This window comes from Hibiscus syriacus, unplaced genomic scaffold (assembly GCF_006381635.1).
Source record: "Hibiscus syriacus cultivar Baekdansim isolate YM2019G1 unplaced genomic scaffold, ASM638163v2 tig00001120_pilon, whole genome shotgun sequence".
Taxonomy (NCBI): Eukaryota; Viridiplantae; Streptophyta; class Magnoliopsida; order Malvales; family Malvaceae; genus Hibiscus; species Hibiscus syriacus.
Window position 1 is genome coordinate 1,278,134 of NW_024061845.1, and position 25,723 is coordinate 1,303,856.

Sequence of the window (25,723 nt, forward strand, 5' to 3'; positions counted from 1 at the left end):
CCTCGTCTTGCCCTTGCAACCTTTGCCTCTCAAAAATTTGACTTTAGTGTGCTCGGTGTAAATTCCAGTCCATTCGGAGTCCTTTACAATGTAGCAAAGTGACATATTCTTTGATTGCGGGCACCACGTCTTCTGGATTGAATGTGACACATAGTCGCCCCGTAGACTGTCCTCTGCATTTTCATCTCTTGTATTACAACCCCTTTATCCATTAATACAGATTATTCATATTTAACAAACACGTTTTTGGTGGATCAACACCTCTTTTAAATGATGCATATGATGTAAATAAAATAAAAGAAAAAAATGAAAAGAGTTAGTAAGGTAAATCAAAATAATAAAATGAAAAATTCTACCCCACATGATATCTACCCGAACATGCTTTGTATTCCTACTCGGACATGATCTCTATCCCGCATGCTAATTTCAAACAAATCCTAACCGCATATTTGTCTAGTTCACATGCTTTGAACAGAAAATAAAGCATGAAATAATTCTGGCATCCTAGGGTTTGAAATGATGTTTTAGGGTAGGCTCTATTTCTCCATAGTCTCTCGGTTTAGGTTCTAAAAAAAAGGTACCCGAGTTCTCCTTGTTGGTGCCCCCTTCGACTTACAATACCCTTAGTCCTAAGCCCATTACAAGCTTGAGTGGACTAAGTTAAACTCGTGAGGATACATTCCCTTATGCCCATACGGAGAATAAATTCACACGAAGACATAAGGTATATGAATCCCGAAGGTTACTTGCTAGGCCCATACGATGAATAAATTCACACGAAGGCGTCGCTTTCACCCCCACTTAAAACGGGTTCGGAGCTCGGGTATAGAGCCTTTAGATGAAAAAGTTTGGAAGGCTGAAATCATTGAGAAAACGGTCAGTTCAACTATTTACTCGAAAAAATATAATCAAAAGTAAGAAATAAGGATCGAAATGTTACCTTAAAATTTAAACTTACCATTTTCGTTAAAAAGACAACTGGAAATTACCTTAGCCTGACTCACTTACCTGTTTCCCCAGTGGAGTCGCCAAGCTGTCGCAATTGTCTTTCGATTGGGCCCCGGAATTGGGCTTCGACTTGAAAAATGTGGATTGGAGTCGCCACCGATCATTTATTTAAAACAAATGGATTGATCGGATACCCTATTTCTTACCTGATCTACGTCTTACCAGAAATATGTCGGGCTCGGGAGTCAGTTACGGTCAAGGAAGTATTAACACCCTTGAACCTCCCTTTCGGTACTACGTAATTTCCAGTTGTCTTAATTAAGAAAATTGTAATTTTAAATTAAAAGGTAAAATTTGATCATGAATTACTTACCTCTGATTAATTGACAAAAATGCCCTTAAAAAGTCATAAGATGTGTTAGAGGGAAAAAATGAATAAATGAAAAAAATGAAGAATAAAAATAAGTAAATAAAATAAAATAAAAAGAAAAATAAATAAATAAATAAATAAATGAAATATATATATATATAAATGAGTAAAATAGAAAAATAATAATTATAACAATAATGATAATAATATGAAAATACAATATAATATAAACAAATAAAAAAATCAAAATAAAAAATAAATAAATATATAAACCAAATATAAAAGTATACATATAATGATAATTGGCTTATTAATAAACTATTAAAAACATACATATATACGTATAATGATAAAGTAAAAAAACTAAATAAAGATAATTACAATATATATATATATAATAAATATAGTATTAAAAAATAACCAAATGAATATAAAAAAAATATATGTATATATAATAATAATAATATATAGTGTAAAAAAAATCAATTGAAAATCATTTAAAAAAACATATGTATATATATTTATATAATGACAATAATGTAAATAATAAATAAATAAAAATATATATACAATAAATAAAAGGATTAATATAAAGAAAAATAAAGATCGTGATCAAATTTGAAAGACAATTAACATCGATATTGCGCATTAGGGGGATAAAAAATGAACACGCCTCGGGGTAGATCTAGGTTCGAAACTTCGAAACCCCACCCATTTTTGGTCGTCGGCGCAACCCAAGTTTTAGATTATTCGAACTAAATCTCAAGAAAAATAACGTGCACATGCGAGAAATGAACGAATAAAAAAAATGCTACCTTTTATTTCTTTTTCGAATCGTTTACAATAGTTTTGCATTTGTATTTTCCGTGCTTTCCTCTGTATTTTGTCTGTAAATCCTGTGTTACAATAGTGAGTTACAATGGCTATTTATAGTGCTTGTGGATCCTATATTTAGGAGTTTAAATCATAGTAGAACTCTATCATATTTTTAGGAGTTTGAATCGTAGCAAAATTCTATCTTATTTTTAGGAGTTTGAATCATAGTAGGACGAAAAGGTGTGTTGACAATACGTTATATATAAATTTATATAAGATTTTCATACCTAGGTAAAAATTGCCTTAAAAGCTGGGAGTCCATGTGTTCATGTCATTTTCGTATTATTTTCATATATATATATATATATATATATTCATCCATAAACACATTCATAATATTAACATTTTTCATTTCATCTGAATACAAGGGACTTCAAAGTTGGATTTTACATCACTTTACAACAGAAGAATTTACACAACCTAAACCGAACTATCCGAAGAAGAAACCAGTCTCAACTCAACAAATTCCTATCTGTCTATGCACGTTACCAATCCTTCCACCATCAAGCAAAATTTGGTAGATATACAGATACAAACGTCTTGCTTGTCCAGGGACTATAGAAAGTTTATATTTGCTGCCGTAAAATTGTACGAAACTGTACCAGAGAATGGAAGCCCCCCATGCTTGGACGGTCTATCATGATGTTGGTTTATTGCAAGTCTGCATCTGTAGCACTTTACCTCGCTTCGGCCACCATTTTTTTCGTGATTTGTCCGACTCTTTATGTCCTTGCTTTGGGTGTTTTGCCTTCATTTCCCTTAATCTCATCTTGTAATCTTTCTTCCATGCCCTGAACCTGTGCTTTAATTTCCGTAGTTCTTCGTAAGAATTCACGTTAGAATTCATATCATCTTCAAAAGTTTGTTTCTGCTGCTCAAATTCCTTCGCCATACCGCTCAAACCACTTTCTCTGCCCCCGGCATCAGGTTTATTTCCACCAGGAGCTTGAGGTTGTACGGACACATTATCTTTGGAATCATTATCGCTTCTTCGTAGCTGACCATCAGAGGCATCACTCTTTTTGGCTGCAGCAAGACTTTCCTGCAAATAATGCAATTGAAATCAATAAACATCATTAAATTATTATAGATGCATTTGTCTGTTGGATCTATGTTGAAGGTTATCAATTGTAATTGTAATTTCTTACTTAAAACAGCCTATAATTTAGTTATATTTATCTACAAGCACACAAACTCACTTGCAAGGATGCAATTTGCTTTTGCAACGTCTCCTCCATTTTTTTCTTCTTTTCCTGTTCATTTTGCATCTTCACCTCGCACTGTTGTAATTGTTCCCGTAATGCGGCACTTTCCTGTTCTTTTTGCATCTTGGCCTCATTCTGTTGTGATTGTTCCCGTAATGTGGCATTTTCCAGTTCTTTTTGCATCTTGGCCTCATTCTGTTGTAATTGTTCCCGTAATGTGGCATTTTCCAGTTCTTTTTGCATCTTGGCCTCATCATACTGTTGTAATTGTTCCCGCAGCGTGGCATTTTCCTGTTCCTTTTGCCCCAAAGTCGCTTCCACATCGAGAACCCTTTTTTGAAGATCGGCCATTGCTGAAGGCTGCTCATTTGGTACGTCCTGGAGAACCCAGAAAAGAGGACCACATTTCAAGTCTTTTGGAATTTCTCAACAGAAAACATAAACAAATTATTGAAGTGAAACATGTTTGGAGGCATGCAACTAAGTAGATGTGTCATCTTCAAGGTAATGTTATCGTGTTACGAGAAGAACTGAAGAAGATACCTTCACTTTAGAATTTTTTCCAGACATTGATCGTCTAGATCTCAACTGTCTCAAAGCATGCAAGTTACTGAGATGTTTCCGGACCAAAGATCCACGGATTTCTGTAACAGTAAAAAACAATGATGATAAACAAGAAAACTACAGATTACAGATCCCACAGATTTAGCTAGCACACAGAATTTACCAGATTGTAATTCTATGATTGCTGTCAACTGCTCGTCAAGTAATTGAGAACCAGATGCCGAGTAGCTACTTGCCCCCTCATTTGTAGATCCCGAGTAGCTACTTGCCTCCTCCTTTGTAGATGCTGAGTAGCTTCTTGACTCATTAGAGTAATTCCCTTGGATTTCACCATCAGCAACTGCATAGCAAAGGAAACATCCAGTAGATAATAAAAAGAAATGTAATTTACCAAAACATAGGTGCCTGTGATCTGAGAAGGGAATAAACCTAAGGTATAAACACAAGTAAATATACAGTTTCAAGCCTAAGTGTAAAAAGGTGCCTCAAAGATAAAGATGCTTATAGACCAAATCTAAAATCTCATGCAGAATGATCAGCTAACTTCGTGAAACAATGTTATAAAACAAGCAATGGTTTTTGTAACACCTGTTGGCAGTGCCTGTTTTCTCCTATCCTCCAACGCCCCAATCTGCAACCCAGCCGGACATAACAGCATCAAAGAAACTATTATATAAGATAACCATAAACAAAATGAAATAGCTTTGTATATCCATTCTCCAATACTCAGCATATTAACATGAAGATTCAACTCTAAGCAGTAAGAAATATTTCAAGCATTTATACGCAACACTGATCCATCTACAGTAAAATATAAACCTGGTTGGTATAGCAATATGTATATATACCGGGTTACTAGGCCCCACTTGAAAAAGGGTTCTCAGTGATTTTTACAAAGACTAACTTGGCTAACATGGTTTTAACCATAGTAAGAGAAAGTCATATCTCCAACCTCAAGTGTAGTAGAAAAGCTAGTAAGCTAGGCTAGAATAAAGTGCTGGCCTCATATGAAGTCCAGTTACAAGCTCTTGATATGAATAAACCAAAACTCGATTTGGTTGACTCTTGCAATTATCTACAGTGTCACATAGGTCCTGAAAGTGTTTGGAGAAAGAGACATCAAGGTTGAAAATTACAGCTAAAACTCAAAAGAGCTATAAGAAAAACAACTTACCTGCCCGACTCGAAGATAGAGTTTGGTGTAGCCAATTTGATGCATTTCAGGGAGGACATTAAATTGTTTCAGAACGGCAACTGAAATACTTAATGGATCCTGAGATACATTAGTCTCCAACAGTAGGGAACCGTACCTAAACTCATATTACGAGAAGAATTATGGGGAACTAATTCGAGGGAATAATAAAACTTTAAAAAGAAGCCACAAGCCCACAACTAAAGGAGGCTTTAGAGTTTACCTTTCCGCAAATTTCTCATGTGTCATTCGAGCAGGATATCCAGATCTAGATATTCTAACAACTTCAAGAATTCCACAACATCTAAGCTGCTGTAAGACAAGATCCTCATCATACAGGCTAGGGAGCTGCTTGCGATTTGGTTTTATGCAGCAAACAAAGTGAGGTTTCGTATTCTCCAACTGGTGCATTAGTTTTAAGAGTTGACCCTGCATTTATGGAAGAAAATCATCAAAACAAGCATGCCTTTAGTAACAAGTAGATCTGGTTGTGCAGTAAATTCCTAATCTCTATTGGGACCCACCTTAGCCAAAGGAATGTAAAGGATTTCAAAGCAAAACTCACACATCAATGATGAACAATAAAACATGCAAGAACCAAAGAACTCAATAAATAAATTATAACTTCATTCATGGGACTGGCAAATCTTTTATGCTTTATACTGAGGACTAATGTAAGAAAGCTTCTTCAAAAAAGAATGGATATCATGCAAAAGGATTTGTAGTTTAATTGATTAGCTTGAATTACATTACAACCATGGATGAACTTGGATCAGAACTATTAAGGAAGTAAACTTACCTTCAACTGTGTACCGACACCTAGCTTTGGAGCATCTGGGTTCAGATATTGATTAAGCATTTTAATGGCAAATGTTTGGGGCAATTGGCCCTCACATGATGATAGTAGTTCGATTAACTCAGTGTTCAGTGTATCTTGGTTCTTCTTCATAAAGCCATTTGTATCATAGAATACCTGGAAGAACTCTGAAAATCAATAATACATTCTATGCCTTGCACAGTACCATACAAGCATTATGCATCTTCCCAAACAAATTCGACCTCGCCAAAAATTGGACTTTCTTAGTTGCATCTTATGGTTCGAGTGAGATACTAAAATATCAAGTTAATTTTTAAGAGACAAAAAAGCAAGCTCCCTTACTCGATTCAAATAATTGTTCTAACGCTACATGGTTAAAATAGATACACTTGCATCTAAAGCTAAGGCCATAAATAGACAATCTAATTCAGAATAGGGAAAATAAACAATAGTCTACAAAGAAGTTTGCAATTTCAGTCATTGCTAAACCAAAATGCAATTAATAAGGGTTTCTATTAAATCTCGATTGAAGTTTGACTGCAGCAAGAAAAATTTAAATCAACTTACAAATTATAGATCCTGGAGAGAAAAAAAACACTTGTATTAAAGCTGTTACGATTGCGAATGACCGACATCTACCCAATGTTCTGACCACGTTCAAGTATGTCAGAACTAATTTGTTTAGTTTCCAATTCTCCTTTTCTTTTCTTAATAAATAAATAAAATATTTTTGTTAACAAAAGATAACTAGAAACAGAATATAAAATAATCCACATTAAAAATAGGATATTTTGTACTTTCTTGATCATTTTCCTTTGATATTGAGTAGAAGGAAAATCTTGAAAAGATCTCTGATTGTTCACAAAAGAAAGTAACTAACCTCTCCTGCAAAATGGCGAACACCAAAGGCTCGGCCTTTATCTCCTTTGAAGCAAGAATTACCACTCAGCTGCTGCTTCAACTTATTAGCAAGGGCTGAATCATTTGCATCAGGGGAATTCGATTCCTCATCCAGTAAGGAAAGTAGCCCTATCGGTTTCTGCAAAATGATTAGCAAGGAGAAAACTGACAGATTGCTCACAAACATTTTGCTTTCACCACATCAAGATATGGAAAGGAAATAAAAGTTTCAGCCAGCATTAGCACTAGAAAAAAAAAAGCATACTTTGGCAAGACCAAGCTCAATTTCTAAGTAGAAAGACAACTATATATGCAAGATCCACATGCTACACAATCCAAAGAATACCAAATGAACAATGATGGCAAATAAAAACGAATCAACCTTCATATTACCTTCTCAAATAAGTCCAAACAGTCTTGGTTGTCTACAAAATCAACTTTAACCCCATCAATCCCATCCAACTCATACTCCTGAAATTTGAAAAGAAAAGACCCTTAACAACAGGAAGTTGGTAAAACAAATTTACAGGTAAATCAAATTCAGAGATAAAAAAAATAATAGACAGCTGAGAACAAGAATATACATAATTTTGGCTTTTGAAAATAATCTGTATGCCAACTAAATGAGGGCAGAGTAATGGAATCCTAGCTTAAGAGCATAGAGGTCTTGTTTCAACAGAACAATACAAAAATCAGATACTGTACAAATAAAAGTTTCTAACCTCTTGCTCAAGCTTAAGCAGGTGCCGGTTGAAGTGTTGTTGCAACCTCTCATTCGCATAGTTTATGCAAAGCTGCTCAAAGCCATTCTTCTGAAGATGAGAAGACGAAAAATAATCAGCTGGAAAAACTTAAAAAGATATACTCTAAAGAGCTAACTAAAATGTACTTGCCTTAAATGATTCAAACCCATAAATATCAAGGATGCTTATGGACTTGCCATCGTGGTGTTTGCCAAAGTCAAGTAATTTGTTTATTTGTTCCACAAGCCTGTCAAACAAGCAAGCATAGATCCATTTTGCCATAGCATCTCTTGCATCACCGGCCTAAATTACAAGTTAATTTATGAATTATAATATTTTCAACAAGTGCATCACAGCAAATATAAAGGATGGAGGAAGAATATTTTTGTTAACCAAATACAGGACAAACCTGCTGCAATGTAAACTTTCTAACAATACTACCCTTGTCAGCATGGGCTTTATGGGTAGATAAAGCTTGGTTCAGATCGTGCGATGCGCAACCCAGCAGCCTGGCTGTAATAATTAAAGCTGCAACGAGTAATAAAAAATAGCATCTCACATAAATATCCAAGTCTTCAACAAGGATAAACATAACATGTTAACAAGCATTCTCTTATTTTCAACAAAAAAAAGCTAATTAAAGATTTGGCTATAACGGATGCAGCAAAAAGTAAAATTAGAAAGCACAAAACTAGTGATGACGAAGATAACATATTATAAGGTCTTTACAGCACATACATTTTTTTTTTGATAAGAAATTCAGGCCTCATTAAAAACCTCCCTCCTGATTAAAGGAGCTTATAGATAAGCTCCTTACCCATCGGAAGGAGGAAAAGAGCGCCTTAGGATTTTATTGAATACAACAATAATATACATAAGATACATCCTTCTAAGGAGATTACAACACAAACAGGTCATGTACAAGACAACCTTGTTACCCCTATGCATCAACAAAATCAACCAATTCCTTCTTTAGCTAAGGCATCAGCCTCTAAGTTAGCTGTCCTGCTTACCCATCTGACCATACCATCGAACATATTAAGCCAGTGAACAATGTCTCTAACCAAATAAGCATAAACAACCGGACAGAATTCAACCCCCTTAACCCAATCCACGGCCATTTTACTGTCACTTTCAATAATCAATCTTTCCTTTAACCTCCCTTGAAAATCAGCATAGAATATTAGCCCCTTTTGAATAGCTTTTAACTCCATAAATGTTGGAGGCCCCGGACCTGCAGGCTCCTTGAAAGACCCTAGGGTAGTTCCAGAGGAATCTTTTAAAATTCCTCCTAAACCACTCTTTTTCCAATCTTTAGTCGTAGCAGCATCAACATTAATTTTCACAAAACCCATAGGAGGAGGGATCCAAGGAATATTAGTCACAATCATATTAGAAAGGGTGGAATAATCGTCCCCTAAGGACGGGTCTGAAATAAGAGAGTCTTTAAAAATATGCACCCCTTTATTCTTCGCAAGGAACCAAGAAGCAACCCCTTAATTTTCACATACATTTTTTTTAAATTGTATTTTATTGCGTATGATGAGTTTTGAACAGAATTCCAAATGGTCTGAGATATGTTACTTGGTAATAATTATAACATAACAGTAGTGAAAATACATGGAGGATTCTTAGTCAAAAATAGGACACTTAAAAGTCATCAAACGTAGCAAGCTATAAGGTTGGACCATATTCATTGCACAGGTTAGCAGAAAATGCTTAGGAGACAATGAATCTCCACATCTTAAAGTTAAAATTAATAAACTAGTCCAGCTTCTAAAGTAGGAGCTTCTTGACTCCACTGTAAGTAATAAAACAAATTGCCATGTGCATTGACTACCAGGCAATTTTGTTCTTCATTTTATGTACCACCACCTTGCTAATGAGACATCACCCTCATAAAACCATGCAACGCTTTCAGTTCCCTGAAAAATGCTACAACAAAGAAAGAATCCTCTCTCTCTCTCTCCCCTCTCTCTCAGCTACGAGAAAAGAAACAGAAAAATCCTAGATGTAAATACAATATCAAATGCAATTTTTTTCTTTTTATAAAGATTACCATTATGCAAAGCAAAACACTCATTATATTACCTTCATCATTAGATGCCTCCACATGATTTTCTTTGTCAATTAATTGAAATGATATATTTCCCAGCCATAACACTGCAGCAAGCATTTTAAACATTTGGTCTTTCTCTTCTTTGGAAATTTGAACGAGGTCCAAGGCTTCCTACAGAAATGGAGAAAATATGGCTTAAAAGCCAATGAGTTAGGAATGATTTGGAACAGGAATGCCCGTACTCTGGATGGTACAATTAAAATCTAATCTTCTGAGTTACCGTAAGCTTTTGGAATTCCTGAGCATCATCAACATCTTTAATCACCAAGCAGTCACTCTGGGCCAGATAGTTGTACTCGTCAGCCTTTTTAAGATACAGTTTCTCTGCAAACACACGATTCAAAAGATCCTAAGTAAATTACACCTATTCAAGTTAATGAGTTGCAAAGTTGTAGATGTTATGATGTATTCATGTCTTGTTTAAAGGAGATGTTAAGGGGTTCTGGCCTTCTAAAATAGATACAGCACCCATAGCATTTAATTGGTTCGATCTAGTGAATAAAAAGGCCATGTGGAAAGAATAACTTGAGCAACCTTGAGATTTAGATTGTATGATTCCATCCTTTAAAAGTTCTACAGCTTCAAGAGATAACAGGTGCAAGCATACTAGCACAGTTCCATGTAGATGATATAGGGGAGAGTCAATGTTATAGACACTCACAACCTATTCTGAACTTGCATGAGTTGTAAAACGCAGTAAAATGAAATAGTACCCCTTAGAGATTGTGGAGCACCAGCACAAAGCTGATAAAAAATATGGAAAGACCTTTCAGCAGTTTCCAGCTCAACTACTCTCGTCTGCTCAAGGGTAACATCAAAAAACATTCACATCAGATATTATTAGTGATAACAGTGAAAAAATTAATATGAAGTTTAATGGAGTCGGGAAGTCACCTTTTCCAGAAGAACTATGCACAAGTATTGTTGTGCGAATGAACATTAACACAAAAATCGATCAGTCACCAAGATTATCTAATATTATTTATTACTACAATGTATTAAGTAATAACAGCAATCTTTTCTTTTTCAACATGCTTACAAGTTTGAATCTTCGCACCGGATATCTCCCCCACTTCAGTAAAATGAATTTCCACAAGTTTCCCCTGCATCATTTTAGCATAACAGAGTAATTAATAAGTTGCGCTTTCTGAGCTATAACAAATATGAAATACTTAAACCAAAGTAGAAACTCCTTCACTGAGGTCAATAAAGATTCTTCAGCGATGAGACGTAATCTATACATATCTACCTTCAGCAGAGAACAAGTTTAAAATAAATAAGGGAAAGAACTCACAAATCTGCTAGCGTTGTCATTCCTAGATGTCTTAGCATTCCCAAATGCTTCAAGTATACAACTTGCCTGGAGGAGTTGAGACTCTATCTCATCATTGACACCTCCAACAGAAACCAGGTACTGCATTGCAAATTTTTGCTGTCTCGGTTTTCCCAGCTCCATATTCCCCACTACAGGATAAATTTATATTATGTAATTCTACAGTTCACAAAACAAAAACTATGAAAAACAGTAATATTACGTTATCATATATATAACTGAAAATATTGAACATCCAACTAACCTTATGATCAGAGATTGATTTACTCCACCTGCAAAATGTTAATTATAAAGATTACGAGAAAGTCAGAAACAAGTTGTTGTAACACCATGAGCAATTTCTCACTTGTTTATTGTAACTTTAACAAATGAAAAGAGGGAGAGAATGATTTCATCACCATTCATCATCTCATTATAAGCAGTGTCTGCTATAGCAAAAACATGAGGGCTGTCGGTAGCTTTCTGTTTATAAGCCGTGACAAAATCCTTCCCATAAATTTCAACATCTTTAAATGGGTTGACTGCAATCAAAATTGCACCTGCTTTACTCTACACAGAGAAATTTGTTAAATGAAGCGTGGCAGTAGAGATATCATCATTAATAAGTACATGACCAAGGTTTATATCCCGCTTACATATATCATATCCTGATAATATCTGCACTTAAGATTGTGAAGAACTGAGGGCTCATTCAAATAACTAAGATGCATAAGATCATCCACACCATCCAGAATTTCTGGGTTTGCAGGAAACATGTGGCTGGTAGAGACTTTTGCAACCTATAACAATGATATAGTATAAATCATACACCAACAAACAAAAAGGAAGGTCGAGACTAATGAACAATTTCAGAAATCATGAAACTTACAGTTTCATTGCCAAGGGAGACAAATGATTCTTCCCCTGATGTAGCTTCTATAATTCCAGGTGCCCAAACCCCACGGGATTGCCGGCACCAAACACGAAGTTTCTGAAACCAAATCCTCCCTCATAAATAGATTTACTATGACAATCCTAAACCCATATCATCAAAAACACCCCCAAGAAATAATATATACTATAGGAAAAAAAAAAGAACACAATAATTGACCTACTATCAACCCCAGAAAAGCAAAGCAAACATAACTTTTCATGGATATATCATATATCAAACCTAACATTGCAAGAGCTAAAGAGAGCTCTTCCTAAGCAAACTAAAAAAAGTTGATTAAAGCAAACTAAAGCTTAGTTCTTTATTGTTATTGGGTTGAAAATTAATTTGGAAAAGTACATTGAAACAATGTGGTTTTGTTAATTTAAATATTTTGACATTGTTCTACAAAAGTGTTGTGGCCTTGTGGGAAGTTAACAGCTTTATCTAAAGCTTCGAATGAGACATATGCAAAATTCTAGTTGAATTTCGAGTTAATCGAATTATTCGGGTTTTCAAGTATAAACTCGAATTAAATTTGCCATTTAAAAAAATTTGAATAAACCGAATTATAAATTTCTATAAATATCATTTAGGTCCCTTACAGTTTTAAATTATACAAATTTGTCACTCTCAACAAAAAATTAAAAAAATCTTCAAAAAATTATAAAAATTCCAAGTAATTTATAAAAATTATATAAAAAAATAAAAATATATAAAATTCTTAGAAACTATTTAAAAATCTAAATACCATCCCTTCCATCGCCTTTCTTGGTTTGTTAGAAATTATTTAATTTTCAATCTTTTGACATTGAATATTAAAGGTACGAGCATTGAAGATTAATATTTATCTTTAAACAAATACTCCTCAAATTAATTAAAAAACAATAAAATAAAGTTTTAACATGTTCTCCTACCTGAACAAACTAATTTAATTCGATTTAAATTTTATTTAATTTAAAAATATTTAAAAATTAAATTAAAATAATAAAATATGATTCGTTATATTAATTAATTTATTTTTTTTCAATAGATTAATTTGAATACTTCCTAGATTCATCAATAGAAAATTTTAAAAAATTACTAATTTCCACTTAATACTTACTTTCTCAATAAAATACCCAATATTATCAGTGTCCTCCAAGTAATAGGGTGAATCCGCATTCACGTCTTTCGTCCTTTTGTTGCCCCAAATTGTATTCTTTTTCGCTTTTTCATCAATGCCACCGTTTTCGCCATCGGCATTAAAAGTAGGCTGAGTAGTCCAGCGTCCCGAGATAACCCTCGCTCTGGACGGCGGCCGGGAAGGTAATGCCGGGGGCTGGTCTTTGGGCTTTTTGCCATCGTCTCGTTGCCGGAGAGATTCCAGCATTTCCTCTAGCGAACTTTTCGCAAACGAGAACATCACTTCTGGAAGGGGGGAAAACACCTACAATCAACGGAGAAAGAAGCGATTGTTTTAGAAATTCATGTTCAATTTCTTTGCTAAACGCGCATTGTGAAAGCCAGAAAAAATTAGAACATTTTTGAGGTGAAATTAAAAAAGAAATGAACGGAGAACAACATAAATGACTGAAACGTGTCCGATTTTGTTGAAAAAACAACGGAAATCGAAACATGAGGGGATTAGAATTTGCTAAAAAAGAAAAGAAATGCCGCGACTTATCAAAAAAAAATCTTTAAAAAATTATTATATTTAGAAAACAAAATATTGAATTTATTCAAATATTGTTTTATTTCTACTTAATTCGTAATATCAATATATCGTCAGTCCAATTAAATTCGTAATATCATAAATATATATATATGTTTGGTACCCCAGAAAGAAAGAAAAAAGCCTGCGCAAATTCAAAATCACCACCAAATTGTGTCTGCATCCAAACAGAGATTGTTCTGTTGAAGATGACTTTAGTTCTCAACCACATCATCAACTCTTTCTTCTCTAATTTCTCCAAAATCTCAAGCCGTGAAAATCACCCAAGAACCAGCTATGGCGAGTTCAAAACAATTACTAGTAGTTTACTTTGTTGAAATTATGCTCTAATTTTTTTTATTTAATTTTTTCAGGTAAATATACTATGACAATTAATAAACCGACAGAAAGTGAGGATCTTTGCAAAGATTTTGAATCTTTGAAATTAACTGCTCTTGTAAATACTATAGCAGGTAACCACTGTCTCTCCCATTAGAATAAATGCTTTTGATCTTAAATTATGATTTTGCTAATAGTTAACTCAGTTGTAAGTTACTTCAAAAGTGCTGGTTTTTGTTTATAATATTTTGAGTTTTCATATCTGTTTTTTTAGTGGCAAACTTGGTCGCAATTGACTCTGCAAAGGTTTTAACTGAAGATAATATTTTGGTGAGCTTAATGTTTTCTTCTATTTGTTATCTTCGCAAAGTTCAATTTCCTTGGATGTAGTGTCTTGAAACTTCATTCAACTTTTGTTTGATTAAATTGGTCTTCTCCTGCTATGTCAATCGGATTCGGGTATTTCGGTTTGTGCGCACAAATAGGTTCTGTTTTGGAAGATCCTTGGCGGGTCATATCACTTCTGTGGGTCTAAGAAGCTTGAATTATTTTCCTTGGAAGCAGGAAGGAGTTGCTTCACTTTATACTTTGGCTGATGGAAGTCCTGGAGATTGGTTTGGAGGTCTACTCTATTCAGCTGGCCAGCAAGCTAATGAAGCTGTTCAGGGCCAGTTATCAGCACTAAGTTTGACTAGGTTTTTTCCTTGTTTCCCCCTTAGAATCTGTAGCTATTTGGTAGTTGATGTCTATAACATGTATATTTATTTTTTGGCTTTTGCAGTTTGGCTGTGATTTTTGGGGCTGGCCTTGTAACAAGCCTTTCTCCATGTACACTAAGTGTTCTACCATTGACGCTTGGATACATTGGTAAGTAGAACGTGTACTATCCCTAAATGTCAACTGTTCTGTTACTTTCTTGCATTTCCTTCTCTTGCTTGATGCTGATCTTTTCAATCTGATTCGAACCTTCCAGGAGCATTTGGTTCTGGCAAGGGCAGAACCGAGGTAATAGGATGCTACGTGGTTCATCTTCTTTACTGCATTTATTATATTTCCCGATAGAACCTTTTGTTCTTCATTGAAGCATCAAAACTTGTACAGAAGTATTTGTAAGTGTAACTGCTAGCTCCCATCAATAGAAAATTGAAACAAGTAAACTTTCAGGATGAGTTCTCAGCAGTGCTGATGCAGCCTGTTCCTTATTTTCTTTACATTTTAGTTAAGTTTCTTATTGTAGCTGACCATTCATCTTCTGAACTTGTCCATAATAGCTAGTATAGCATGTGTACCATGTCTGTGCAGGTAAATCTATGTCGCTCCAACTCTTCTTTTTTCTTGAAGTATCTATGTTTGACACCCATATCTGACTAGACACGAGACATGGGTATAAGAATATGGTTCTCCAAAGAACTTTCAAATACATGGAACAACACTCACATAACCCATATCAAACACTCACATCCGAGTCTAATATAGGCTAAATCCGATTGAAACATATATGGGTCCTTTCTCTCTTACATGTGAGAGACAATTACAAATGCAATCATGGATGTAACAAGTGTTCATTCTAAAATGACTCGGGTACTTTTATGGTCAGGTCATTGCAAATTCGGTGGCTTTCTCACTAGGATTAGCGACTACTTTAGCACTCCTCGGTGTAGGAGCCTCCTTTGCTGGGAAGGCATATGGACAGATAGGGCAAGGGTTGCCATTGGCTGCTTCTGGTTTGGCTGTTATTATGGGTCTAAATCTACTTGAGGTATTCAATCAAGCTACTAATGTTATTTGATTTTTGCAGCTTTTTTTTCGGGTTAAATATTCCATCGATAGTATTTAATATTTGTCATCGATCATATAGTTTCTCTTGTTTGCATGGAAGGAATTCTTACACTTCTGCCTTTGAAGTTCACATATTTTCTTGGTGTGTATGAAATTCCATGTTTCTGCCCCTCGTATTCCCATCCATGCTTTTGTCCTTGTTTTCTAATAATTTTGCCACTGCTGGGATCTTACAAGTTATCGGTATCATCGCATGTCTTATTGTTTCTGTCTGAATTACACATTTACAACTTTAGATGGCTTCAAATACTGTGGAGAACAGCTATTCAACCATATATCAGAGTTTCCTGCTCTAGACATTTACAATCTGATTATTCTTCTTATGCTACAAACTAACATTACAGGTCCTCGAGTTACAACTTCCCTCTTTCTTCAACAATTTTGATCCCCGTGCTGCAGCTGCCAACTTCCCATCAGGTAAAGACTTGATAATTTTCCTCTACTGAATAAAATTAATTATATGCATGAATCCATAAAACGTTTAGAAGATGTAAATTTCAAATTTGTTTTTATATTTTAGGTGTGCAAGCATATTTAGCCGGGCTTACATTTGCATTAGCTGCTTCACCTTGCAGCACACCAGTGCTGGGATACGTAGCCACATCCAAGGTAAACTCAAAGATAAAGAGACTGAATAGCTGTTCAAATGAATACACCTTCGAGTCTATAGAAGAATGAATCTCTTAATTTGGCATAAATCCAATAATAATTTATTACAACTGTATAACAGGATCCGCTAATAGGAGGCAGCTTACTCTTGACATACACAACCGGCTACATTGCTCCTCTACTTCTTGCTGCTTCTTTTGCCGGAGCATTGCAGGTATGCACAAAACCATTTGTTCAGAACTGAATCCTGTTGGCATTTTGTTATTGACATAAATCTGTTGTTCAAACTTCATAACTAATTATATGGCAGAGTCTGCTATCATTCAGGAAGTTCTTTGCATGGATCAACCCAGTAAGGTAAACTCTTAGCCACTTTGTTAAGTAATATTATTCCGCTACAGTGAAGCATCTGCGTGTATTTTTTTTGCGGTAATTGCTCTTAGATTTCCCATATTTGCTGTGTGGGAGATGGTTAAAACTTGATTTCTTTCACAGTGGCGCTCTTCTACTCGGTGGGGGTGTATATACGTTCTTGGATAGGCTATTCCCAGTTACAATGGCCATGTAAAGGAATGCTATTCTCCGTGGTAAGATAAAAAGAAGGTAAAATTGAAACGTAGACAAATATAAGTAAATGTTGTATGTTGCCAGCATTTCCTGTTCTCTCTCTTTTACAGATATCTTGATTTTATAATGAGCTTAAATTTCTCTTTTACAAAAATAGATAAATGGCATCTATATAACATGAATATATGTATTGATATGATCCTGTTACACAATGTAAAACTCTTTTTAGTTTTACACAGATTTAGAATCGTTGGATGAGTGAAATTAAATGGCTAAGATTAACAGTAAGAAATGATAAAATATTCACTAGAAGAAAACACAAGGAGTCAATCTTAACCATCAATTTTCACTCATCCAATTGTCTTAAATATGTGGGTGGTATGCTTAAGAATGGGATATTGACTGAAAGTTGTAAGGATCAACTTTATTTCGATTAACATCTATAAGGCTTTATTTGATATGAAAGATTGAAAATTTATTAAACAAATAGTTAAGATTCATACCAACAAATAGTTAAGATTCATACCGACAAAACTCGGCAAATAATGTTGTTCAAAAGAAACATGTTAGGACGAGAATGATTAATACAATTCAATCTCAACTTGTATATTTATTAAATGCTTGTCAAACATCTATTCACATGCAAATGCAGCCATCACCCAAATATGGTGAAATGAAATAATAAAATAAAACTGAAATTGCTGTATCTACAGAGAGTTTACAAATCCCCCTCCCCCGGGAAGAGGTATTTTTCAGTAAAATAACTTCTTTTTTTAGGTTTTGTATGACGGAAGCAAACAATCATCACCTGGTTGTCTCAAGTCTCAACTCAGCGTTTTGTGAACAAACCTTGTGTCAATGATGAAAACTCATAATCCTTTCCTGTTTGTGGAGAGTTCATCGATGAAACTGGGGAAGCCGATTGAGGCTTGCTTGCTCCATTAGTTGTAGTACCACTTGTTGGGGTAAACTTTGCCCCAATGCATAAAAGCTGCAAGAGAAGAATTGCCAAAAGTTAGGATCATGGAACAACTTATGTGTGCAGCACATTCATGCCGTTCGGTTCTAGGAATACAATTAGAAACTTAGTGCTGCCTTTAAAACCATATGGATATTAAGAGTATTGCATAACAAACCCCAAACTCATTGCAATGTAAACACAAAATCGAGAATAAAGAGATTAAATATGTACCTGGATGATACAACATTGTTTCCCACTTGTGTCTGTCCCATCTGCATTGTCTAAAGCAATTAAAAAAATGATGAACTTGCTAGCTATATTTCTTTAAAGAAACTTTTGCAACTATACTATGGAGTCCACCTGCATAAGTTTCTGCAAATCAGCCTGTGCACCAACTGGCATCATAACTCAAGGCATTTGATAGCCAATATTTGGCCAAGCTGGAGTGGAAATGCTTGTACTGGTGGATGGAGGCTGTTGCGTATCTCCAGGAGCAGCTCTAGCTGCAGCAGCCATGAGAAGGGATTGCTGATGTGCTAACAAGGCTAGTTGTTGTTGAGTGGGTATGCTTGTGGTGGTAGACGAAGGCTGTTGAGTATTTCCAGGAGCGGCTTTAGCTGCAACAGCCATGTGAAGGGAGTTTTTCTGTGCTAGCAAAGCTAGTTGTTGAGTGGGTATGATTGCGTCATTGGATGGTGACTGTTGAGTGTTTCCGGGAGCAGATTTAGCTGCAGCAGCCATCAGAAGAGACTGTTGATGTGATAGCAATGCTAGTTGTTGTTGTTGATGGTGATGCATTGCATACGGCTGTACTGTTTTGGACTGGAATCGATTGAAACCGTGAAACAAACAACATAAGACCCCACTAAAGAAGTTTTTTTTTAAAAATGTTTAAACAAATAACATACGAGAAATGTTAAGGAATAATCTTAATTAGCTCCAACAAGCAAATGATGAAGATATACCTTTTCAAAAAGGCTCATAATATCATTTTTTACATCTTTTTGTGGCTTCTCTTGGACTTGGTTGGTTGTTATTGGAGGTGAATCATTAAATAAATTCTCAACTCCAGTAGCAAACTGGCCATTCTTCTCAACAGCTTTTGGTGGATCATTTTTGTTGGTTGCAGAAGTGTCCACAGAGGCTAGAAGTTATCACGTCACAAAATTAACAGGAATAATAAATTACTACCACCATCATTTTCAATATCCAGGTGGTTGTCACTTGGCAGAAAGCATGTTAACAAGATAATAAACAAAAATGTAAGGTGATGCCAATAACAAAAATTATGGGGAAATTTTAGGGCATACACTGGAAACATGCCCAATCACTATCATCAGTAGAAGCTGCTCCAGAACCAGAAGCATTTTCACTTGGAGCATCATCAATGGACATCATATTGAAAAGGTCAGTAGCAAATTCAAATTTAGGGGGCGTTACAGTGGGAGGAGTAGTTGTTGCCTCAGCTGGTGCCACAACAACAATTTCAGGCTCTCGGACAGGTGTAACCTGTTAGATCAGCACAACATTATGAAAGTATTTTTTTTAGATTATTAAGGTAAATTACTAGAAGAAATACAACATAAGGAGAAGCAAGAAAGCAATTTCAAGACCACAGTTCTAATTCAGACAATTTGTTTGCAATATTTTTGTCCGCCGTTTTTTTCTCAGATCTTTTCACTCTAACCCTACTAAGCTATTTGCATAAAATAGATGAAGAAACATAACTATGGTTTTCTAGAAGTGTTAGAAATGAGCACATAACCAGCAAAAGAACTTAATACCGGATTCGATCCCTTAGGAGGAACAGGAAGACTAATTTTTGTTGCAGGAAGATTTTTGTTTCTGCTAGATGCTTGAATGGTCCTTTCCTCAAATGAATTATCAGAATTTTTAAGATGTCCATGGCCACTTTTTTCTGTTGGTCCCTGGCCATATGAAGGAGCCCTTTCATCCAACATTCTAGATGGTGATTTGGATCTCCGATTTTTAGGAACCCGCCTCTTTTCATCGAATCTACAAAAATACACAACAAAATTTGAATAATACAAAAGCTCTTTACAAAAACTAAATACTAAAAGAAAAAACAGTGTCTACTTTGCACGGATGAAGTTCTCAATTCCAACTCTGTCGTAATTAGGGGGCAATTCAGCTTCCCAGTAACTGTTTGCCTTCTCATTTCCCATCGCTGTATAAATAAGAAAAGCCATTGTCATATTAGTAGGCTCCACTCCATCTTAACATAAAACCTATATAAATCAGAATACAGATACATGGCCAAACATAAAAGCTTACATTGAATAAAAGCAATCTGCTCAGGCAGCCATGTGTCAAGGGTAGCAGATCGAACCTGCAGCAAGAGACAGTAAGATGCAAATATGGACCAGGGAAACATAAGCTTGGCTTGTTAAGAAGTCAAACAATCTGTGACTTTAAAAAGTAAATTCCAAACCAATCTAATCCTTCGCATTCTTACGCATAAGAAATAAAAATATGTCCGATACATTTCCAAAGGGAACAGGTTTTGTTTCCAAGATAGAAGCATGAAAGTATAGACAATGGCAGCAATTCAATAAATTTTTTGAGTCGGGAAGAGATGAAATATGAATTTGACTCAAGAGGCAAGAAAATCACCTTTGATATGTGTACGCCAAGACTTCTGTGGATCCCAGAACATTGCATGCATATAAAGACACCTAAATTCACACTAGCCCATCTCGGACCTCTGCAGTGAAATGAGACAATAGAATGATATCACCCCCAACTCATGACCAAATTTATACAGAAAACTCCACTTTATTAAGACAGATTTTATTTTAGGTACTCCCTTAGTTGCTATTGTGATGTGCAAAAGCTCCATTTTATTAAGACAGTTTTTATTTTAGGTACTCCCTTATTTGCTAGTGATATGCAAATCTTCTTTTGTGATTTTCATTTTACGTACTTGGATTTGCAGTCAGCACATGCCCTATTCTCTGGACTTTTTAGAAGACCTTCCAGAATCTACATATGAGATCAAAAGATAAGAACTTGAATCCAGATAAGATAAAAGGCTAACCGGTCACCAAGTATGCAACAACCAAAATCACTCATTAAACAAGTCTATCATACCATATTACCATATAGGTTAACATATATGCACAAGAATTGAAAATTCAGGAGAATGTATGTGTATGTATGTGTACGTATATACATATGATACAAAGAATATAGAGAAATTTAACACCCTCCACGACTTAAATATAGGACTCATTCCCATATAAGAAGATCGCATAAAACCGTTCCTAAGGTCCAAAAATCAATCCTTCAAAAGTTTTAAATATACGAACAAATCATTTATAATCACCAAACTTGTCAAAGGTATTAGAGAGGAAATGCATAATTAGGCAAAATTTTAATTAATTGAGGAAACTCAAGTTTAGATATCCAAAATAGCAAACCATTAAATATATGATGTTATTTAAAATGCAACTTTTAGTGATGAAATTCCATTGATCTCAATGAATGTAATCACCATTTCATACATATAAAAGAATGTCTTAAATCAGCTCGTATTCTCCATTCGAAATCCCATTCGAATCAAATCCCTTAAAATGAAACGTAAATCAAATGACGAACAAATTCAGAGGAATTAAAGAAATCAGGTGCAAAGCAACAAGAAAAACGATATGACAAACACAGATCAAATCAGTACGAAGCTAAAACACAAGGAACAAAATGAAAATGTGATTAAAAATCGGAATTAAGACATAAATCAAGAATGCAAAAAAAGGGGGGGGGATAAACTTACGATCACCTTCTGATGTTTTGAGTTCCCTGGAAACGTGGGCCTTCTCGTTCATGTGTAAAGAAATCAAAATGAAACAGAAAAAAAAAATCTATGGCGCGAGAGACGATTACGAAGGGTCGCAAGACGAAGAAGAAAGGATAATATCGAAAGAAAGATAAGGTCAATTAGGTCTTTTTCTAGGCCTCTCTTTCTCTCCTGCTTCCCCCCCCCCCTCTTTTGGTTTCTGTTCTCTCAGTTTTGAATTATGCGATTCAGAAGAAAATAAAATATTTTAGAAAAAATGAAAAATAGTCTCCGTTAGGTTTGACTTCTTTAGTTTTATATCTGATTTATTACTATTAATTTTCGGGAGGGGGGGGGGGTTTCGCTTTCGAATTTTTGGGGCCCTATATTTTCTCTTTCATTTGTTGACGCGCGTGTCAATAGTTGTCGGTTTGTTTGGCGCCGCGGAGTTTTAATATTACCGTTACCTCGTACCTTAAATTTAGTAAACTTTTTATGGATAAACTATCGAAATGATCATTTATTATTTTATACTTTTAATTATTATGTTTAAAAAATATAATTTTGAATAGTTTATATCATCATTTTATTAAATTTTAATCATTAAAACTTTGAATGTTATTAAATTGATGACCGGTGTGTAAATAAAAAAGTTAACTTTTTAAATAAAATATTAACTACAGGTTTTTTTTTTATATTTTTTATTAAGTTAAAAATGATTACAAAGTAATATCAAGTCTAAATACTCTCAACAATATAATAATAAACTTTCAATCTCCTTTACAATCACTGATATTCAAACTCCTTAATCTTTAAGAATAACAATATTCTACCGAACCTTAGCTTAGGTTATTCATCTTCCATTTTTCCTTATGTATTCCACTTGATTCAAACGGGCTTGAAAATATTTTAATATCATATTTCAATTCGGCCCAACCCATTTACAGCTATAGTTATTTCACGGAATCACGCTCCCCGCATCGCCAAAGCTGCCTCTTTGAGATACATCTGTAAGTCCCCTTTCTTCCTACTCTTTTTCTTCGAAAGTTTTATTTATTTATTCTTCATTTTTTGCAATTTCTACTATATTTTTATATTCAAATGAAAATTAATTAAACTTTGCTTCCAATTTAGGACTAATTGTTGAGTATTTGAAATGAATTTGGAGTTACGTTTTACAAGAAAGTTTGCAAATTATGCTTTAACACCTGTGTAATAGGGTACTTTAAATTTGTTTCATTGGTTCGGTTTCCCCCTTTTTTAGAAATTATTTTCAATTATATGAATGATCCAGAAGAATGACTAACATATATTTCACATTAACTGATTATTTTTCTGTAGTTTTCTTGATTTCTTAAGAAATTGGATTTTTTTTCTTCTTTTGCAAAGACTGCAATCTGGGGATTGGGCTATATAACTTTTTAAATTAACCACCTTGTTAAATCCGAGTTCAGAATCGTGTAAGTTTTTGCTGTGACTTAAAACCCTAATGTGTAGGTTGGCTTGTTTAGTTTTTGTTCATCATGGGAAGTTTCGAACAATTTAAGGGAACTGGTCAAGTTAATGATCAAACCATGGGTGAGGCTGGGACTATTAATCCCAGAGCTCAATGGAATCAAATGGGGTACGAAGGGAAGACTGCGGCGATTCACGAAGAAATGAAAAGGATGAACCGGCTTCCTGCGACCAGTTCTTATGTTACACATCACATGCGAGTTCTTAATAAAATTCTTCAACTGTTGTCCATTCAGGTAATCAAGATATGGTGGCTTTATTGGTTTTAGTATTGATACTCAAAAAATCTAAAGTTGAGTTGAAGAATTGCTTTTTGTATAAGAGAGATGGGTTTCATGGTTTATTGCCTTTTTGTTTATGCTAGAGAACTGCTTCACAAGAAGAGGAGTTGGATTTGCTCTTTTCTGGGATGTCTTTATGAATGGCTTGTCGTCACAATGGTAAAGCTTTTGAACTCAATATCTTCTGTGACAATAAGGATGGTTTTTATTCCTTATGTTTTGAGATGATTAGTGCAAGCTTATGTAGAATTAAGGGTGGGATTCGATTAAGTTACGGGTTAATCTGCATACAGTACTTCTCATTACATCTTATCATGCATTGCCTTGCGACATTTTTGTAAGCCTGTGTTTAATTCACACAGGGTAATGCTAATTACATGATACATCATAACTTGTTTGTAAGTTACCAATTAATCCGCATCGGTTAGCGAATTATAGCAAACTAATTCTCATGCCAGTGGATGTTAGATGCATTTTGCTAATGATGTCACTCTCTGAAATTGTTCATATTGCAGGTTGATTAACATTATGTCAAAGTGTTGAACAAGGATTTGTCGGGCTAAAACCTCTATCTGAATGTCTTGCACTGTGTAAAAGGTATCTCATAGTCTATTGTCTAAGGCTTTGCAGATATGTCTTGTAAATCATCTGATCACAAGCTTTTCAGTATACCATGTAGTACGAACTAAAGAATGGAAAATCTTAATTACTTCAGATTTCTCATGCCATGTTGAGTCGGGAAGATTATAGGCTCTTTTCTAAATGCAATTTTCTTCTTTAGGCTGGACATGGGCTCGGGTTAAGAAAAGGGTTTAACCTTGCAATGATATCGGCATCTTTCTATGTTATAAAAATAGGTGTTAATATTCGATCGAGTCGAGTAGTTTCTAGTTAATCGAGTTTACGAGTATAATTTTATTATATAAACATTATTTGAAAGTTTTTCTAGTCGAATTTATATTATTTATAGTGTTATTTTCTAAAGAAAGGATATTGATCACAAAGTATTGAGGGAAGAAAGAATTGGCGAAGAGTTGTTAGAGGATCAAATTGAATAAAGGTAAAGTTGAAGGACTGATTTTAAAAAATAAGAAATTTGTTATTAGGAAAAAAAAAAAGGAAGTAAAGTTACATGGATATTTCATCTTAATTGAGGAACTTGTGATTCAAATTTAATTAACAATGGATTTAAAAGGGAGAAAAAATTGAAGAAACGATGAAATTAGAGATTAAATCTTCAAAGATGTCAAAATTATTTAGTTAAAAATTAAAATAATGTCGTTTTAATTTTTTATTATTTGAATCTTACACATCATAATTTAAATTCGAAATTTGAACTAAAAATTTAAATTAAATTAATAATTTATCGATTTTAAAAAAAAGTTGAAGCAAGTTTAGTTTACCACTACATAAAAACCCTTCACTTAAGCGGTGAATTCCACACAGATTCCCTAAACCATGATTTGGTTTCTGGTGCAAAAGCAAGCAGCTGCAGTTCAATTTCCTTCCATTTAATGCTTTAGAACCACTGCAGCAAATGCAATCCAAATATACGCACTTAAAGAAGCAGGGAAACGAAACGTTTAGAGCACTAATGAATGCAATTCCTTTCTTTATATCTCTGTTGTTTGGATTCTTCGTTTTTCTATTCCATACATATGCAGACAATTATATATAAATATGTTTATTTTTAATTTTTGGTTACAAAGATTAGCACTGCACTAGCAGTGGTTACTACAGCCTCTCAAGCCAGACTGATCAGAGTTGATTATACTTTGAGCATCATGAGGCGATTGTTGAAGCACCGTGAGCCCCAAGCTAGTGTGGCGTCCAAGATTAGCTAGCTTATCGGCTAGTCTGTTAGCTTCTCGAGGTATATACTTACATAACAGTCCAACGACATTCAAGTCCAAGTATCATAGGTTTAACACCAAAACTCTCAAGATTTATATTATTTAAAATTTCATATGTATTATATTAAAGTTTTAGAAGATTAAATAATTAAAAATATGTTAGTAAGATGTATAATTGTTTTGAAATTCTAAATAAAATATATAAAAATAATTATAAGGTTAAAAGAGGTCGTTCTAAAACATTTTGGAAAGAGATGTGCTCCAAAATCATCTGATCCTACACTTGATTTATTTTT

At 34.5% G+C, this 25,723-nt stretch overlaps 1 protein-coding gene, 1 long non-coding RNA gene and 2 pseudogenes across 2 annotated transcripts; 2 read left to right on the top strand and 2 right to left on the bottom strand.

Moving 5' to 3' along the window:
- Positions 1-2,535: 2,535 nt before the first annotated feature.
- On the bottom strand, positions 2,536-13,438 carry LOC120122421 (annotated as a pseudogene).
- Positions 13,439-13,812: 374 nt separating this feature from the next.
- LOC120122476 (cytochrome c-type biogenesis ccda-like chloroplastic protein) lies at positions 13,813-17,166 on the top strand. The gene is made up of 12 exons (XM_039141621.1): positions 13,813-13,970; positions 14,045-14,143; positions 14,284-14,339; positions 14,574-14,704; positions 14,791-14,876; positions 14,983-15,014; positions 15,607-15,768; positions 16,193-16,265; positions 16,369-16,457; positions 16,579-16,671; positions 16,768-16,814; positions 16,953-17,166. The coding sequence occupies exons 1-12, from the start codon at positions 13,880-13,882 to the stop codon at positions 17,023-17,025; spliced, it is 1,032 nt and encodes a 343-aa protein (XP_038997552.1). The 5' UTR covers positions 13,813-13,879; the 3' UTR covers positions 17,026-17,166.
- Positions 17,167-17,595: 429 nt separating this feature from the next.
- On the bottom strand, positions 17,596-21,827 carry LOC120122450 (annotated as a pseudogene).
- Positions 21,828-22,714: 887 nt separating this feature from the next.
- LOC120122484 lies at positions 22,715-24,190 on the top strand. The gene is made up of 4 exons (XR_005516087.1): positions 22,715-22,788; positions 23,276-23,529; positions 23,658-23,733; positions 24,090-24,190. It is a non-coding gene; the product is annotated as an uncharacterized LOC120122484 (long non-coding RNA).
- Positions 24,191-25,723: the final 1,533 nt, after the last annotated feature.

Excerpts from the sequence above, each read along its gene's own strand:
- LOC120122476 (XM_039141621.1), top strand. The coding sequence starts at position 13,880 with ATGACTTTAGTTCTCAACCACATCATCAACTCTTTCTTCTCTAATTTC. Across the intron at positions 14,144-14,283 it reads TCTTGTAAATACTATAGCAG|TGGCAAACTTGGTCGCAATT; the intron begins GTAACCACTGTC and ends CTGTTTTTTTAG. Across the intron at positions 14,705-14,790 it reads TCAGCACTAAGTTTGACTAG|TTTGGCTGTGATTTTTGGGG; the intron begins GTTTTTTCCTTG and ends TGGCTTTTGCAG.